This window comes from Sorex fumeus, unplaced genomic scaffold, assembly GCF_029834395.1.
Source record: "Sorex fumeus unplaced genomic scaffold, SorFum_2.1 ptg000054l, whole genome shotgun sequence".
NCBI lineage: Eukaryota > Metazoa > Chordata > Mammalia > Eulipotyphla > Soricidae > Sorex > Sorex fumeus.
The window spans coordinates 35,973,667-35,991,691 of NW_026606111.1; the positions used below are offsets into that span (position 1 = coordinate 35,973,667).

At 43.2% G+C, this 18,025-nt stretch overlaps 1 protein-coding gene across 1 annotated transcript in view; it reads left to right on the plus strand.

The window, feature by feature from the left end:
• The first annotated feature begins 5,348 nt into the window (after window positions 1-5,348).
• Window positions 5,349-18,025, plus strand: part of DCBLD1 (discoidin, CUB and LCCL domain containing 1) — a 79,260-nt gene continuing 66,583 nt past the window's right edge. The window contains exon 1 of the mRNA XM_056125218.1: window positions 5,349-5,561. Within this exon, the coding sequence (XP_055981193.1) occupies window positions 5,450-5,561 (112 nt within the window). The 5' untranslated portion in view covers window positions 5,349-5,449. The remainder of the gene's footprint in view (window positions 5,562-18,025) is intronic.

The window sequence follows — 18,025 nt, forward strand, 5'->3', positions numbered from 1 at the left end:
GCTATTTCTTCAGCCCTAATAATTTTCACGTTAACAAGTCGGGTAGAAAAGACCCAGTACTTCTCTTTGCTGCCTTTGGAAACATCCAGAGCAGAGATGTAACTCAGGGGGCCAGAGTGATAGTACAGCCGGTAGGGCGTTTGCCTTACATGCGACCGACCCGGGTTTGATTCCTGGCATCTCATATGATCCCCCAAGCACTGCCAGGAGTAATTCCTGAGTGCAGAGCCAGGAGTAACCCTTGAGCATCGCTGGGCGTGACCCAAAAAGAAAAACAAACAGGAGAGATGTAACCCGGCTGTGGATGCTCCACACGGGTGAATCAGTCCTGGGTTCAACCCCTAGTACCTCCAAAATAAAAAGAGAAAAGTCTTTCAAACATTTAGAACCACTCAATCAGCTTTCTTTTTCTTTCTTGTTCACCTAACAACCTCTGATATGTTCTAGCTTCCAAAGTTGTTTTCTCATTTAAGAGTATTCTTAACCATTAGATACATTGGTTTTAACTATATTATACTTATGTTTTGAAATTGATATATTTTCACTGTTAACTCAGAGGCTAACGTTGACACTGGTTTATATACTTGTGTCACTAAGTTACCTTGGATCAGTATACACAAGGTCAAGTATGTTGACAAAAATGAAGTTTTTGGAACTATATATGAGAGAGTCAGGTAAGAACCCTAGCCATCTTGAGCTATAACATAGAAGGGTCCCTGTTGGAGCTTAGATAACATGGTGACTAATGACATTAGTAACCAAAATGTTTGTAAAGCAAACAGAGAGAGCCACAGATAGGGATATCAAAGTGGTTGAATACAAATTATTTTGGGCACTTGCTATTCAGAATTCAATCTCTTTTCATTGCCTACTTCCTAAGATTCAATATATTTGGTGTTTCTAGTTCTAAGTACACTTCCTATCTGCTTGTAGCTTTATCTTGACATAGAGACCTTGTAAAGATTCAGAGGTCCTAAGTGGGTGGGAACAGGGAACTGTACTTCTAGCAAGCTCCCAAGTGTTACAAATGCTATAGGTCTAGAGCCCCCACGATGAATACAAGTGGCACAGGCACCATCATTTATAGCTGGAGCATAGCCAAAAATTCCTAATTGACCTTTCTCTTTGAATTCACTTCCCCAGCGTTAGTCAGGGTGGTCCTTCTAAACTGTGAGGTAGCCATTCCTCTACTCTACCTGCTTCCTGTGGCTCTCAGTGTCCAGATCTGCACCTGCCCTGTACCCCATCTTCAAACAGTCTCAACTTCACTGTTCCAGTCCTGGTGAATTAGCTCCATTCCTTATAATCATCCTGTGATCTCTGTTTCTGTGCTTTCTCACAAGTTATTCTAATCTGATAAACATTTATTTTTCTTCTAATTACTATCTTCACCCCTCCCACACCCTTCCTGGCTTTTGAAACTGAATTATATAGATCCTTCCTCTGTGATTCAATAACACCCCGAAACTCTTCTATCGTTGTAATTATCAACCTGCATAAATAATTCTTGAATTTTTGTTATTAGATTATGATTGGAGAAGTTAGTTGTATTTTTTAAAGCTATGTCTCTACATTGTTTCACATGTAGAGAATGATTAAAATGTATTTATCGAATTAAGCTGAAAAGGAGAGATCATCAGGAAATAAAAACCTAAAAGGATTTCAAAATTATATTCCAGATGGTCTTCATAGAGTCATGACCAGGATCTCTAAATGTTAAGGATAATATTAATTAGGTTGTGAAAATGAACTTATAGTTGTATTACTATAATATACAAGGTTTGCAGTTCTGTGAAAATTCCATCTTATCTAAGCAATTTAGAACACATTTTATATAGAAACTATGCAGCCATGACTTCCATTTTTAAGGAAGTTAGCAAATATCAGCACAAAATATAGTAATAGATGCAGAATGTAGATGGACTGTATGATAGGAGGAGGGGAGGGTTGCATGAAGCTGCCACATGAAGGAATCTTCCCTAGAGATGTTCTACATGACAAGCTGTTATTTCATCTTAGTGTGTGCATGTAATAATTTAAAATTTTTATTTTTTGTTTTGCTTTTGTTTGGGGATCACATTCAGCAGCGTTCAGGGGCTCCTCCCTGCTCAGTGCTGAAGCATTGGTCCAGGAGCCATGTGGTATCAGGGTTCCAGAAGACAAAGCATGTGCTCAGTTCTTTAAGTCATCTACCAGGCCCAATTTTGTAAAGTTCTAAATGAATCTCAGACTTTAAAGTATTTATACAAAAGAACTATAAAACACAAAGTAGAATCTTTCTCTCCCTCCCATCTTCCTTCCTTCCTTCTTTCCTTCCTTCCTTCCTTCCTTCCTTCCTTCCTTCCTTCCTTCCTCCCTCCCTCCCTCCCTCCTTCCCTCTCTTCCTTCTCTTCTCTCCCTCTCTCCCTCCTTTCCTCCCTTCGCTTTCTTAAACCTTCCTCTCTTGATTTTGGAGTCATACTTGGCAGTGCTCAGGGCTTACTCCTGGCTCTGAGCACAGGTATCACTCTTGGCAGTGCTTGGGGACCATATGGAATGCCAGAGATTGTAGATTATACCTGGGTTAACTGTGTGCAAGGCAAGTGCCCTACCCACTGTACATTCTCTCCAGCCCCACAAAGTGGAATATTTTGAAGAATAGAAAGAGACATGTTTAACACACATATTTATAAGGTAAAAGGTAAGGTAAAGACCCTCCCGTTGATCATCGATTTGCTCGAGCAGGACCAGTAACGTCTCCATTGGAGACTTTGTTGTTACTGTGTCTGGCATATCGAATACTCTCGGTAGCTTGAATATTTTATTTAGAGGCCTACTTATTACACACAAGAATGTAACTGATCATCTGTTGTGTTTTCATCTACTTTTTTTTAAATTAGAGATTTTCTCTTAAAGGAATAAATGACATAATGAAAACAAAGCACCCAGCTGTCATTTTGTTTTTCTCATTGCTATCAGATCCTAATTCTCTCTCCTGCTCTGGCTCAGAATTCTGGTATGGAATAGATTACTTCACTCCTATCAAGGCATTACCTGAGATTGAAAGGTGGCTGGAGCCCACCTGTCTCACCCTGTGAATTCCTCCCTGCTCACAATGCTCCCTTTGTCTGTTCTCATTCATAGCTCACAGAGCCACACCTGTTGGCTCCCCAAACTCACCATCTCAGAGTAAAGAGGGAAAAAAAAAAGTAGGCAAAGTTGGAGTGAGAAAATGCTTCTGAGTATTGAAGTATTTTTGTTCCGATTTGTGCCCTCAATTCAATACTCCCATGGGTGTGAATTATTTTCAATACAACATGAATTTTGGTTTTTGTTCTCTTTATTTTTTTTAAAAAAAACTATTTTAAACTGCTAAAACTTTGATGATTTTGTGGGGTTAGAGAGATAGCACAGTGGGTAGGGCGTTTGCCTTGCACGCGGCCAACCTGGGTTCGATTCCCAGCATCCCATATGGTCCCCTGAGCACCGCCAGGAGTAACTCCTGAGTGCAAAGCCAGGAGTAACCCCTGTGCATCACCAGGGGTGACCCAAAAAGCAATAAATAAATAAATAAATACAATAAAACTTTGATGATTTTACCTCTTGGGCAGTTAAGAAGTTTAGATATTCTACTTCCCTACAAAACTGGGCCCCAGCTAGAATTGATTCCAGTCAGTGACTGACTCTGACTGCAGACTTGAATTATTGTCATTTCTAAAGCCCAAGATCTTTTTTCTAGGCGCTGCTCAAAACGCCAAACTTCAGTGAGGATCTTATTTGAATTTTCAACAACAATTTAATTTAGTTTTAAAAGATACACTAAAAAAAAAAAAGACTGCACATATAAAAGGAGTCTCTGGTTTATTCAAAGATTAAGTGATGAGCCAATACTGGGTCTCAGGAGGATTGCTGCTTTCTCCCTGCACCAGTTTGTGTGATGGTAGCAGGTCTTACACAGGAAAACAGCAGGACAAACGCAAAGGTTTTGGCAGTCTGCAAAGGGAGTGGTACAGGAATAGAACTGACTGTAGACATGAGTCCTCCTCATGAGGGCAAGAGAGAGTAGAGTGAGCAGGGTGCTTGCCTTGCACACCAATGCGGGTTGAATTCCCAACATTACATATGATCCCGGTAGCCTAGCGAGGAGGGATCCCTGAACTCCAGAGCCAGGAGGTAAGTCCTTATTACCGCCTGTGTGGCCCCCAAACACAAACAGAAATAAAACGAGCAAAACGCAGAGTTCTACTGAGTATTTCATCTTCCTGGTTCATTTTCTCTGCTTTCCTCCCTCCAACAATAGCCTTGTAATCCTCCACTCTTCCAGCCTGCCCCCTCCCCACAAGCTTTTCTCCATGTCCCAAAGCTTTTCTCCATGTCCCTGACCATCAGAGAGTGTCAATCCTGCTGTCAGAATCTTCAGTGGCTGCTAAGTGCGCTGAGGATCAATGTAAACATCTTCCGCGAGGCCTTCCAGGCCTCCTCCGTTCTCATCCCTGCTTTAATGCTCAGGCTTTCACCCACATCCGCTCTCCCACCCTGATCTCCGTGCTCCCGCTGCTGCTCCAGCCCTTCACACAGCTCAGCCCTTGCAGTGCGTCTAATCTCCTGTGTTCCCCCTCTTCTGCATTTTAGAGTTCCTCTCACTCTCTGTGAGGCTGTCACTTTTAAAGAGGTCTTTCTGAGCTGATTCCTCTGCCCCGCAGTCTCCGCACCTGCCACCTAATCCCATCTTTCCGCATGCTTCTCACTAGCACGCTTCTTCGCTCAGCACAGATTGGTCTGAAGAACTTCATCGTCAGCAAACTGTCAGTGAGTTTTAGCACCGGCGTCTGGCAGGCACCGCTGGAACTTCATGAATCCTTTGGAACGAACGCATGAATGAGTGGACTTGAATGGGACCTTAATGTCACCATCTCGCTCCATCTTCACAGTCCTTGGAGCTCCCCAGGGCTACGGTCTCTGACGTGCCCACCCGTGACAGGTGAATCATCTCTCCCGCCCCCCCCCCCCCCCCCCCCCACCGCGTGCTGTGCTCCAGCTCTCCAGGGAAGATCCTAGAGAGGTTCTGGACCTGGGGTGACTCAGGGGAAAGGCCCACGGCCAAGTGTCCCCGTGGGTCCGACCTTCAAGTGCACTTGGGACAGGAGGCAGGAAATGAAGAGTGAGCCGGGGTCGCCCAGTGCCTCGAGGAGACCCCCGGGGTCCGCCTGCAGCCCGGCGGCCGGCCGCGGCCCGGGAGCGCCACTTCCTCCTCTGGGGGCCGAGCGCGGGGCCGGGCGGGGCGGGGCGGGAGCCGCCCCCGCCGGGTTGGGCCCGGGGCCGCCCCAATGGGATTCGGTGCCCGGCCGCGGCGCGCCCAGTCCCGTCGCCGCGCTCCGCCGCGTAGGTTGTGCCCGGGCCGGGCAGCAGCGGCGGCGCGGAGCGGGCGGAGCGGGAGGCCGAGCCTGCCAAGCTGGCGCCGGGAGGGGCCATGGTGGCCCGCGCCCGCCGAGGGAACCCTCCGGACGGGGCTGCCCGGCGCGGCCTCCTGGCGCTGCTGCTCGCGGTCTCCGCCCCGCTGCAGCTGCGGGCACAGGAGCCGGGTGAGTGGAACGCGGGCGGCGGGGGCGGTGCGCCGGGCCTGTCTGGGGGCGTCCGAGCGCGGGCGGTTGGGGGGCTCGGTGGCGCCGAGCCCTGGCCCGGGCGGCCCACCGGGGTTCGGATCTGAAGTTCGTTCCCTACTTCCCGACCCCCGCGAACTCCTTCGATCCCCCGCCTCCGACCCGGGGAGCGGCTCGGCGCCGCCCCTACTTTCTCTCCGCGCCGTCCCGCAGCCCACCTAGCTGGGCTTCCCACACTACCCGACGGCGCCGCCGGCCCCCGGGACCAGGTGACACGGCCCGGGGGGTGGGGGTGGGGGTCGCGCCGCCGAGGGGAAGAGGGGACCGGGGGCGGCCGCGATTCCCTCCTGCCTCCCTGGGACCTGCAGTGGCGCGGCTGGAATTGCGGCGTGCTCCGCGCTGGCTGAGCCCCGGCGCTTCCCGCGAGGGTGTTGCTGGTGCCCCCAGTTTGGAATCATTTTACTGAGCGTCCGAGCGAACGACCTGACTCCCCACCACGCTGGTCTTTTCTTGGCTTGGTCTTGGACTTGGTTAACCCACAACCCAGCTGACCTTCAACATCCTTGGACTCTCTCTCTCTCTCTCTCTCTCTCTCTCTCTCTCTCTCTCTCTCTCTCTCTCTCTCAATCTCCCCCCCCCCCTTAGGTAACTAACTTAATGGTAGTGAATATTTTGACAGCTCTCTCTCCCCATTCTATGTGTTCTAATCAGAAAGTATCAAAAACTAAACTAAACCAAGGTTCTATCAGTGAACCATGCACCCATTTTCACATGAAGATATTGGTGTCCATGGTGTTGGCTGCAGTTCCTGCACTTTAGACAAAATGCCTCCACAGTGTAGCAGAGCATGTATAGGCACAACGTGAAGTCACAAAATGTACCTTTTCATCCAACATGTAAGATTTAGATCGTGTGGGTTTTAAGCATTAAGAAAGAAAAAGTAACTCACTGTTGGGTGAGGCTCTGTTAATACTGTACATCGGTAACTGGCCCAACAATGTGGTCTTGTGCTGACTTAATCTGGCCCCATATTTCCAAATGACCTTTCAGATGTTAACATGGTCATCGGCTTGGTAATTGGGTGGTTTCCTAGAAGAGTTCTCTAAGAAACCGTGATTGCTTAGATCTTAATAAAGTTTAAAGTTTATTTCAGTTGACTGATGGAGAAGGGTTGTTTTATATAGTATGCTGTGAAACATTCTATAAATTAGCCTATTAAACCAATAAGGGCTGGGAATGTGTCTCAAGTGGTAGACCACATGCCTTACAAATATGTAAAGGCCAGGTTTCATATGTAGCATAAACTGCCCCTCACCCCAGCATAGCATTCCCCAACCCTCCACCACCCCCACCCCTCCATCCCCCTCGAACACCTCCCTCCCCAGCACCGTAGGCTGTGGCCCAGTGAACACTCAAACAGAGAGTTCTGGCAGGAAAAGAACAAATAGAGGTTTTATAATGATCATATGTCGCATTAATCACACAGAAAGTAATACTTAGATTTGGGACATTTGCTGAAAAGAATCTAGGAATACCACCAGTGCTGATACCTCTTGAGCAAAAATGGCATAATCAGTGATTTTTGAAATAGTTTTCACATCTGTGATTTTGCCAGTTAACCTTTGATCACTATTCTTTTTCAGCTTTTTTTAAAAATATGCACATACATAGTAGGTCTTAAGAAATGCTACTTGCCATGACTTTGGGTGGTGATCCCAAGTAATATTAATGCACCCCTTGTTTAAAGATAGATTTAAGGGCTGGAGCGATACCATAGTACAGCAGGTAGGGTGTTCGCGGCCGACCCAGCTTCAATTCTCAGCATCCTATATGTTCCCCTGCGCACCGCCAGAAGTAATTCTTGAGTGTGTGAGCCTGGAGTAACCCCTGTGCATCACCGGGTGTTACCCAAAAAGCAAAAATAAATAAATAAATAAATAGCATTAATAGTCTGTTTAGGGGAAGAAGACATCATCTATTGCATTTTGCCTTGATTATTTTTGGAGTCAGCTTAGTCTCATGTTTCTTGGCTCTGCAACTGCCTGATCGTCACTCACTCTGAAAACTCTGTAAAAGCTCAACCCTGCACTGGGGATCAGAATTTCCAATGGATGGGACCGAGAAATTTGCACTCTTTGGCAGAAGGGGAGAGGATACACATTGTAGTGTTCAGGACCTACTCCTGGTTCTACACTCAGGGATCATTCCCCTGGGGCTTGGGGAACCATATGGAGTACTAGACATCACACTCATGTTGGTCTTGTGCAAGGCAAACACCTTACCCTCCGATCTGTACTATCTCTCTGACCCTAAGAATTTGCACTCTTAAGAAGCTCTCCCAGGTAACTCAGATTTCAGTTAGCTTTGAGATGGAAACAATTTACATTGTTAAGGTTTGATAAAGTGCTGCCATCTGAGTCAGACAATTTAATGTTAGGCTTCTATTCACTGTGTATATTCCAGGAAACATATGTGATCACTTAATCTGAATGTGATAGAATAGTCAACAAAACTATTCAAACCGTTTTTAGGGGGGAGGATGTATCTTTCAAGCCAGTGTGCAAGAATCTGTTGCTGGGTCCTTCAGTGCATGCCCGGGATACCCAGGCTATTCTTGTGGTTGGTGCTCCAGGTCGTCAAGACTGCACTCATTGGTGCTTGAGCATCTTTAGTGCTACGTACCCAGTGTGATACTTGGGAAACCATGTGTTGGTACCCTGGATGGAACCAGGGCCTATAACATGCAGTCCTGAGCCTAAACCCCTCTCTTCAACCTTTATGTTGGAATCGTATGTCACTTGAATTATACTGGTTCCTTTGTAAGGCTGATGTTTGCTTGCCTATGTGGTGCTTTTGCTCAGTATATGTATTAAGTGGCCACATCTCGTTCATCACACCTGCCAGAACTATTACTTTATGAGTGATGTTTGGGCTTATTTCTACTCCCATTTATCATCTTCTGGATTTACCTAACTAAAGTTAGGTATTTAAGCAGATTGTTTCACATGATTTTTGATCTTATATAAGATCATTTGTAAGTTGATCATTTGTGTTGATTAAATGGTGATTAATCAATAGGCTTGAATTTAGTCTTGTCATTACCATGATTATAAATTTTGTATAGACCAAAAACCCTTAATTCATGTGATACTTTTGAACTAACCAAAAATTCTTGGTTTTTTTCTTCAAATTTATTGGGAACTGGTATTAAGATTCCTACTTATAATTCTGTCAGTTGTCAGTCAAGAGTGGAAATAAACAGTTGATCCCGAGAAAACGTCTCCATACAAAATTGGTTACTTAAAAGTTGCTGTAGGGGCTGGAGCAATAGCACAGCGGGTAGGGCGTTTGCCTTGCATGCAGCTGACCTAGGTTCGATTCCCAGCATCCCATATGGTCCCCTGAGCACCACCAGGAGTAATTCCTGAGTGCATAAACCCAGGAGTGACTCCTGTGCATCGCTGGATGTGAGTCAAAAAAGCAAAAAAAAAAAGTTGCTGAAAAAACTTTGTCTAATTCTAATCTGTTACTACTGGAAAGTTGATTCCTAAGTCATCACTTCCTTATTTTGTTAGACATAAGTCCAACTGTTACCTAAGATTTTGAATGAGTGACTTTTGAAAAAATAAGTACAAGTGTATTCTGGTGGTTTCTTTGTCATTCCTGTCACAGAACCAGTCCTGACTCCAACTTTCCCGGGACAGCAACTGGACTAGTCCTTATGGATGTCATAAGTGGCAGAGGTACTCAGTAAATATTTCGTGATATGAACGGAACAGTATTTGTATGTGTAGGAGACATTTTCTAATTATTTCCTAGTGAATGGAAACTAATAAAAGTGTTTACCAAAGTCTTTAATAAAGGTATAGCAGAGATTCCCACTAATTTTATTTAGTAAGTACAGCAGAAGGAAGAGTACAGCAAGTAGAACAATAGGTGCTGATTTGTTTATGGTCTTGTAGACTTAAGTTTGTTTTGGGGCCACACTCTGAGATGCTCTGGGGCTACTTGCGGCTCTGCATTTAGGAATAATGACTGGTATTGCTCAGGGGACCATATGGGATTCCAGGGATCAAACTCAATTATGCCATGTGCAAAGCAAGTGCCTGACCTGCTGTGCTATTGTTCCAGCCCCTCATCGACTTAATTTGTGCACTCAAAAACACTCAGAAAGGTTATATCAAAAGCCGTTTTGAACAAATCAAAGGATGTTGTTGAGCATAATATGAGCTTTAAGGAGTGTCACAAAATCTATAAACATTCCATCTCAGAAATTAAACCCTTTAATGTGCTACTGGAGCAAACTTGAAAATCTTACTAAACAACAATTTATGAGAAGCAGAGATAGCTTAACAGATTGAATCCATGTTTTGAAACCAAACCTTCAACATTTATAAGAAGTCTTATTTTTAAGATGCATGGAAAAGTTAAACTAATAGTAGCTTTTTAAAGTTATTAAGATAGAATGGGGCATTGGAAAGAACCACTTTATTCAAAGAGCTTCTGGCTTTCAGTTTTGGGGTCATGCGTGGTGATGCTCAGGCCATTTCGAGCCCAGTGCTTAGGGGTTCCTGCGAACCCCTAAGGAGACTAAGCACTCCAGGGCTCATGTGTGCAGTTAGATGTGTCCCAGCCCTTTGAACTAACACAGAAGTCCTTGCATTATATTTTCCATAACCTGTCTGGAATTGCCTTTAGCACAGAGTGAGCACTCAATGAATGCCAAGTATCTTACACTTCATTATTTTACAGTACTGTTTCAGTTTTATTATTCTGCACCATGCTTCCTCCTATACACAGCCATACCGACTTGCTGCTATTTCTCAGAGGTATCAGTCAAAGAGCATTCGCATGACTGTTTTCTCTACCTGAACCAATCTTACCCAGATATTCTCTGTCAGTCTGTGTTCAAATGAGGACTGTCCCTGTACCCTCCACAGTCCATCAGAACTCTACATTCAGTTTCTTTTTCACTACCATCTTCCAACAGAGTTTAGAATTTATTCTTTTATTTAATTCCTTTCCAAATTTACTATAATATAAGGCCCATGGGTAGTTTTTTTTTTGGGGGGGGTGTCACACCCGGCAATGCTCAGGAGTTACTTCTGGCTCTGCACTCAGGAATTACTCCTGGCAGTGCTGGGGGAACCATATGGGATGCTGGGAATTGAACCTGGGTTGGCCATGTGCAAGGCAAACGCCCTACCCGCTGTGCTATCACTCCAGCCCCCCATGAGTAGTTTTGTGCTTTGATCAGTAGCCAGTGCTTCAGAGGTACTAAATTGGGGTAGAGGAGGTGATGAGAGCTCAATGAGGATGGGTGGGGGTGCAGTGAAAAGACAGTCCCTGCCCTCTTGTTAACAAAGTTAATTCTATCTGAGAATTCAGACTTGTGCAAGGTAAAGGAGTAAGATTATATGTCTGACCCAACTGTTGTTGGAAAATAGTCTGAAAATACTGGTTTAAAATAGAGAAACTTATTCTGTCTTTTTTTTTTCTTTTTGGGTCACACCCAGCGATGCACAGGAGTTACTCCTGGCTCATGCACTCAGGAACTACTCCTGGTGGTGCTCAGGGGACCATGTGGAATGCTGGGAATCGAACCAAGGTCTGCTGCGCGCGAGGCAAACGCCCTACCTGCTGTGCTATTGCTCCAGCCCCGAGAAACTTATTCTGATATGTTAGAAATCTGACATTTATGACAAAAAGAAAACTACTGCTAAACTTTCACACATATTTTCATTAGACTATGAAGAAATTTAGCTTTTTATTTTTGCAACCTAAGACTCATGTTGAAGCTATCTTCTAGATGTTTGTTTTCTGCTTTTTATATAAACAAGTTACTTGCCTTGAAGGTAAAGGAGTAGAAGGACTTAATGGGGGAAACATACATCTGATTTCTAACTAGATGTGGAAAACAAATTCTGTCAGCCCTAGTATACTAAATCCAGAAAGAATTGCCAGACTTGTCTTTTAGTGTGAATTGAAGGGGAGGAGTGTGTTGTTGTTTTTGGTTTTGGCAGGGAGGTGGGGAGGGAGGAGAATGGGTTAAGAGGGAGAAAGGTGGAGTCCAAGATCCATGATAACAAACATGAACTAGAACCTTTTAATTCAGCATCAGCATCTGGTTCTGTGCCTTGCAGATAATGAGCTTCAGATAACTATTTCCTGAGTCAGCATAGGAATGCTGGCTAAGTTTTGAGAGAATGTGGTGAGAGTAATAATTATTTCACTGTTTTAAACAAGCTGCATACATGACTATTGAATGTCGTAGGAAATATGTTGTGTTTCAAGAACAACAATTTTTTAAGTAAATCCTTGATATCAACCCCTTGTTCGATGTGTATAGGGCGAATATCCTTTCTCACTCTGTAGACTGTCTTTGTAGTTTGGTCACTGTTTCTTTTGAGCTTCAGAAGCTTCTTAGTTTAAGATAGTCCTATTTGTCTATCTCTGTTTTCACTTGCTTGGCCAGTGGCGTTGACATCTTTGAAGATACCATTAGCTTCAGTGTCATGGAGGGTTTTGCCAACTTTGTCTTCAATGTGCCTTATGGATTCTGATCTGATGTTGAGGTCTTTAATCCATTTTGATCTTACTTTTGTACTTGGTGTTAGGCAGAGTTCTTAGCCCATTTTTTTTTTTTTTTGCATGTGGCCGTCCAGTTTTGCCAGAACAATTTGTTAAAGAGGCTTTCCTTGCTCCACTTCACATTTCTTGCTCCCTTATCAAAGATTAGATGATCATATGTTTGGGGGGAGATGTCAGTATATACAACCCTGTTCCATTGGTCAAAGTGCTGATTGAACTCCACAAGAAGAAAACATCCAACCCCATCAAAAAATGGGGCGACGAAATGAACAGAAACTTTCTCAAAGAAGAAATTCGAATGGCTAAAAGGCACATGAGAAAATGCTATACATCACTAATCATCAGGAAGATGCAGATCAAAACAACAATGAGATATCATCTCACACCACAGAGACTGGCCCACATCCAAAAGAACAAAAGCAACTGGTGTTGGCATGGATGTGGCGAGAAAGGGACCCTCCTTCATTGCTGGTGGGAATGCCGAATGGTTTAGCCTTTTGGAAAACGGTATGGATGATTCTCAAAAAATTAGAAATTGAGCTCCCATTTGACCCAGCAATACCACTCCTGGGAATATATCCCGGAGAGGCAAAAAATATAGTCAAAGTGACATCTGCACTTGTTTGTTCATTGCAGCACTGTTCACAATAGCTAGAATTTGGAAAAAACCTGAGTGCCTGAGAACAGAGGACTGGTTAAAGAAACGTTGGTACATCTACACAATGGAGTACTATGTAGCTGTTAGAAAAGATGAAGTCATGAAATTTACATACAAGTGGTACTACATGAAAAGTATCATGCTAAGCGAAATGAGTCAGAAAGAGAGGGACAGACATAGAAAGATTGCATTCATCTGGGGAACATAAAGTAACAAAATAGGAGACTAACACCCAAGAATAGCCAAGATAAGTATCAGGAGGTTTGATCCATGGCTTGGAGGCCATCAGCACATGCTAGGGGAAAAGGCAGCTCAGATGGAGATGGGAATACCAAATAAAGAGTGTTGGGAAGATCTGCCCAGGATGGGAGATGCATGCTGAAAGTAGACTATAGACAGAACATGATTGCCACTCAGTGCCTCTTTTGCAAACCACAGCACCCAAAAGGAGAGAGAGAACAAAAGGGAATAAATGCCCTGCCACAGAGGCAGGGTGGATTGTGGGGATGGGGGGTGGAAGGGATCCTGGGATCAGTGGTGGTGGAGAATGGGCACTGGTGGAGGGATGGGTAGTTGATCGTTGTATAACTGAAACCCAAGCACAATAATTTGTAAGTCTACAACTGTACCTCATGGTGTTTCACTAATAAAAATTTAAAAAAGAAAGTAAATTCAACTCAGAAGAGGATTGGGCGTCTCTGAGGCTCCTTTACAAACAGGCTATATACCATGAAACCTGCCATTAGTTATGTCAGTGCTGGTGATCTTTTTTTTTTTTCTTTTTAGGTTATACCCAGCAATCAGGGGTTACTCCTGGCTTTGCACTCAGGAATTACTCCTGGCAGTGCTCAGGGGACCATATGGGATGCTGGGAATTGAACCCGGGTAGGCCACGTGGAAGACAAATACCCTCCCTGTTGTACTATCTCTCCAGCTCCGAGTGCTGGTGATTTTAAGAATAAGTAAGAATAGACCATTTTGGATCTCAACTCAGTGGCCTGCTGAGATCATTGAGGGCATGAGGGTGATCATTTGGAGGCATTTTTGGAGACATGTGACATTAGCACTGTTTGAAGTCATATTGTCACAAATACCTTAAGTACTGCTATGTCTGCTTTGTCTGTTAATCTATACAGTAAAACCTGTCTTGTTGGGAGCCAGAGATTTAAAGTTTGCTCAGTATTTGGATAAATGTTTTTCATATTTTTATGTATGGTAACTTTAGGTGAATTTTGAGGAAAAAAATCCATAAAGAATAACATTGAAACAAGATAACAGCTGAATATTTCCTTGTTATTTTGTTTTCCCATCTTTTTTTTGTGGGGAGTTGTGTTTGGGGCCCACCTGGCCTTGCTCAACAAAAATGATTGTGCTACATATCTGGAACTGGGGGACTTGGACTGGGTTTGGCTATATGCAAGGCAAGTGCCTTAATTCCTGTACTAATCTTTTTAGCCTCCCATTCCTCCCATTTTTATAAAGCTACATAGGTGTTTTTGCAAACTAATTCATTTATCCTGGTATGAGTTTTTCTTTCCTAACTTTCACCAGTATTTTCATTAATGCTTATAAAGCAGAAAAGTTGTGGAAAAGAACAGATATCAACAAGTAAGATTGCACCCATGTACCACAGTCCGCCAACAAAGTCCCACAAAGAACAATGAAAGTTTTTGGCATAAACATGGGTGAGAATGGCCCCATTATCAAATCCCCCCACACACCCATGCACATATACGTCTACTGAAATTCAGTAGTATAGAGATCCATATTTTGATTCAGTATTTTTGATGAATATTTCTAGAACTTGTGTGCAAATGACATCTATGATATATAGTAAGATATGTATTTGTGATAGTAGTTATGATATATAGTAGGTCACTTACCTTGCCAATAATTTCTTGGAAACTTCAGCTTTAAGCAAAATGGTAAATAACCATAGGCTAATAGTGTTTCCCAAAGTCTGTGTATGTGTGTCTGAGCATACACATGTATACACATGCCAATTTTCTGTGCTTTCCTTGTCCTGAGCATCTCTTCAACAGAGATAAAATCAGTTACCTTCGATTTATGCTTTTAGCTGTACAACAAAATTATCCATAAATTATCATGGGTAATTAAGAAACATCTTCCAAACAATGTGTTCAATTTGATGTGAGGTCCCGAAAACACTTGTAACAGTAGTGGAAATAGACTTGTGTGCCTGCATAAATTTAATTTTATTTCAGGCACTAAATTTGCTTTCGAAAAAGCATGACATTGTTCAATTTTAGAATAATTTTGAGACCTTTACAAGCCAAATTCTATTTCTCCACATGTTGTCAGGAATCTTAGAAGGCCTTTGAGGGGATGTCTCTCTGTGTCCACTTCTGAGAGCCAACCCTGGGAGTTGACTAGTGTGGCCCCAGGATATGCCTATTGAGAAGAATTCACCAGTATATTGCCAGCTGTGTCCTCTGTTGAGAGTTTTCCTGAGTAAGACAAGGGGTATGACATGTGGTGTGGTGAAATCTTCTGCAAACATTTCTTTACCTTGTAACTGTCTTACAACTCTCTTGGAGATGAGGACTTAGCTCTTTATATATTTCAGGATTTAGCAGTCCACAGTGCTCATTTTGAGTCCTGATCACTTGATTGTTGTACTTCAGTGTTTTAACACCCCATTCCTTCCCTCTGTGGCTGGGCAGTGATTGGGTGTCATATTCAGGCTTGTGTTGCTCACACATTTTGATTATGGTGTTTACTTGGGGTCCTACATGAAATTGCTGGCTCATCAGAGTCATCCTCTTAATTGTAGTACTCACACAGGTGACAGTGGGGAGGGGAGCCACACTGGCCATAGTGCTTGCTCATCACTTAAAAAAAAAAAGTTGTTTGGAGGGAGGACACACCCAGGAGAGCTCTGGACTCTCTCCTGGTTTTGTCATCAGGAATCATTCCTGGTGCGGTTTTGAGAACCCATATGAGGTGCCAGGGATCCAACCCAAGGTGAACACATGCAAGGCAAATGCTCTATCTGCTGTCCTATTGTTCTGGCCCCTTACTCATCATTTCTTCAGTTGCAGTAGTTATTACTTACAGCAGATTGAAGAACAGCATTGAATTAGATTTTGAGAATTTTTTTCTCCCCCCACAGGGAATAACTGATGTTTTTCAACATGTCTGCATCTATATTGTTGATGTCTTCGCAAAAGGATACGGATATATCACATTACTCAGGGAGCCATAGAGGGGACCTCTTGAAATGATTGATCTCATTTTCCTGCCCTCAAATGGATTTAAGTGATTCTTTTAGCCAATAGGAAATATGTAATGTTTACTTGAAGAGACTTTTAATAGTAAGTCTTTCCTTTCCTGTTTCCTTTTCCGTTACTTTCAGATGTTTTAATATGCTGAGGCAAAGTTTCGTCTTTATTAGTTCATTCGTTACATCATACCACCACGTAGGCCCTCCTGCCCTTATTTTTGCATTCCTTCCCAGGCATCATAGTGTCAGAGGGTAAGCGCAATGGGAGAAGAACAAAGTTTATGAGACAGTGGCTGACAGTGAAATTAGTAACACCTTGAGAAATTGGCTCATCTTACCATTAGACAAAGAACTCTGATAATTGCAAGCTCCTGTTTGTGGTTGAAAAGATTGTAGTCATCGGGGACTCACTTGAACTGAGACTTGGGAAGACATTTTCTCACACCCCCACAGAGATGATGGAGCATGTGTTCAGACCTGCAATTACTTGAAACTTAGAAAAGCATGGGTAAAACGCTCATTAAATTGTGTTTCTAGAAATGGTCTCACTCAGGATATTGTTGGGTACTATTTCCCAATTGCAAATGGTGACCGTTAGTTGGCCATCAAATCAATTATATTGGCACAGCCAGCTTGACTTTTAATTTTAGAAAAAGAAAAGAAGAGGTCAGAGATAATGGTTTATTGGTAGAATGCATACCTTGAGTGTATTGATCCCTGGGACACATCACCTCAAAATTAATCAATAATGACAGGTGGAATAAAAATAGAATACATAACTGTATACTATACAGTATATGTTTGCTTGTTATTTATGTAACTGTTTTAATGAAATGCTATGTTCTGTGGATCATTAAAAAAAATGGCTGAAGGAAGAAGAAAGGGAAAGCCAATGGCTCAGAGTCCTACTTTGTAAGCTTGAGACTGCAGGTTCAATTCCCAGTGCTACCACATGCAGTATTACGGTTCCCAGGACTCTAATGTTTGTGACTGACAGCTCTGCTCTCTATGATTCCTTGCACCCCAAACAATTTCTGGCCACACTACCATCGAGTGTATGAAAGGAATATGACTTACTGTGAACATTACAACTAAACAAACAAAAAAGGTGTGTGAACACTGTGAAGCGGCATTGGAGATTCCTGGTGAGCTCATTGTGTGAGCTCTGCAGCCTCCCTGGTGAGCATTACAGCCAGAATATGCACACACACTGGAGCTGAGGGGAGAGTGACCCCTGGCAAGTACATGTGTGAGCAGATAGCCAAGTGTGCAAGCACCACAGCCTGATGTGTTCCCCCTGGTGAACTCCACAGACATGTATCTGATCCCCCCCTCCCCACAGTCATTGCAACAACAGAAAAGAGGGTGAGAGTTTGAGGACTGCTGTCTTATTCTAGTAACTAGCTAATAATTAATCTCAAAGGTATTGCACTGTTTATTTCACTTTGAACGGTTTTCCAACAAGGGCAATTCAGTTGAAAGGTTCTTAAGCGCTAATCATGCTTTCTAGTATTGCAGAACTTAGTCCATACCTGTATATCTTTATTTTGCTCTACTGTAGAAGACTATGATTTCTTATCAGAGGGAAGTAGTCTTTAAGGAAGCTATTGTTTTCCTTTCTGAGGGCTAGAATTAGAGTAGACTAAATAAGCTATTGATTCGTGCAGATAAGCATATAGGGGTTGTTTTCAGTTTATTTAGAGCATTCCTTGAAAAACTGTACTTCTGGAACAACCGATGTTAAAGGCTGATGAAAGGTAAAGATATAGCGGTTCATTTCAGAGAACAGATATTGAGCCACCCCCCTCTTCTATTTGGACCTAAACTTTTCTCTCAGACATTACTTGTTAGCATCTCTCTCCATCCCTTTGATGTGAGTTTTTTGAAGTAGGAAAAAGCATTGAAATAAGGTTTGTTTGTTCTGTTTTTGTTGTTTTTTTTACTTTTTGGGTC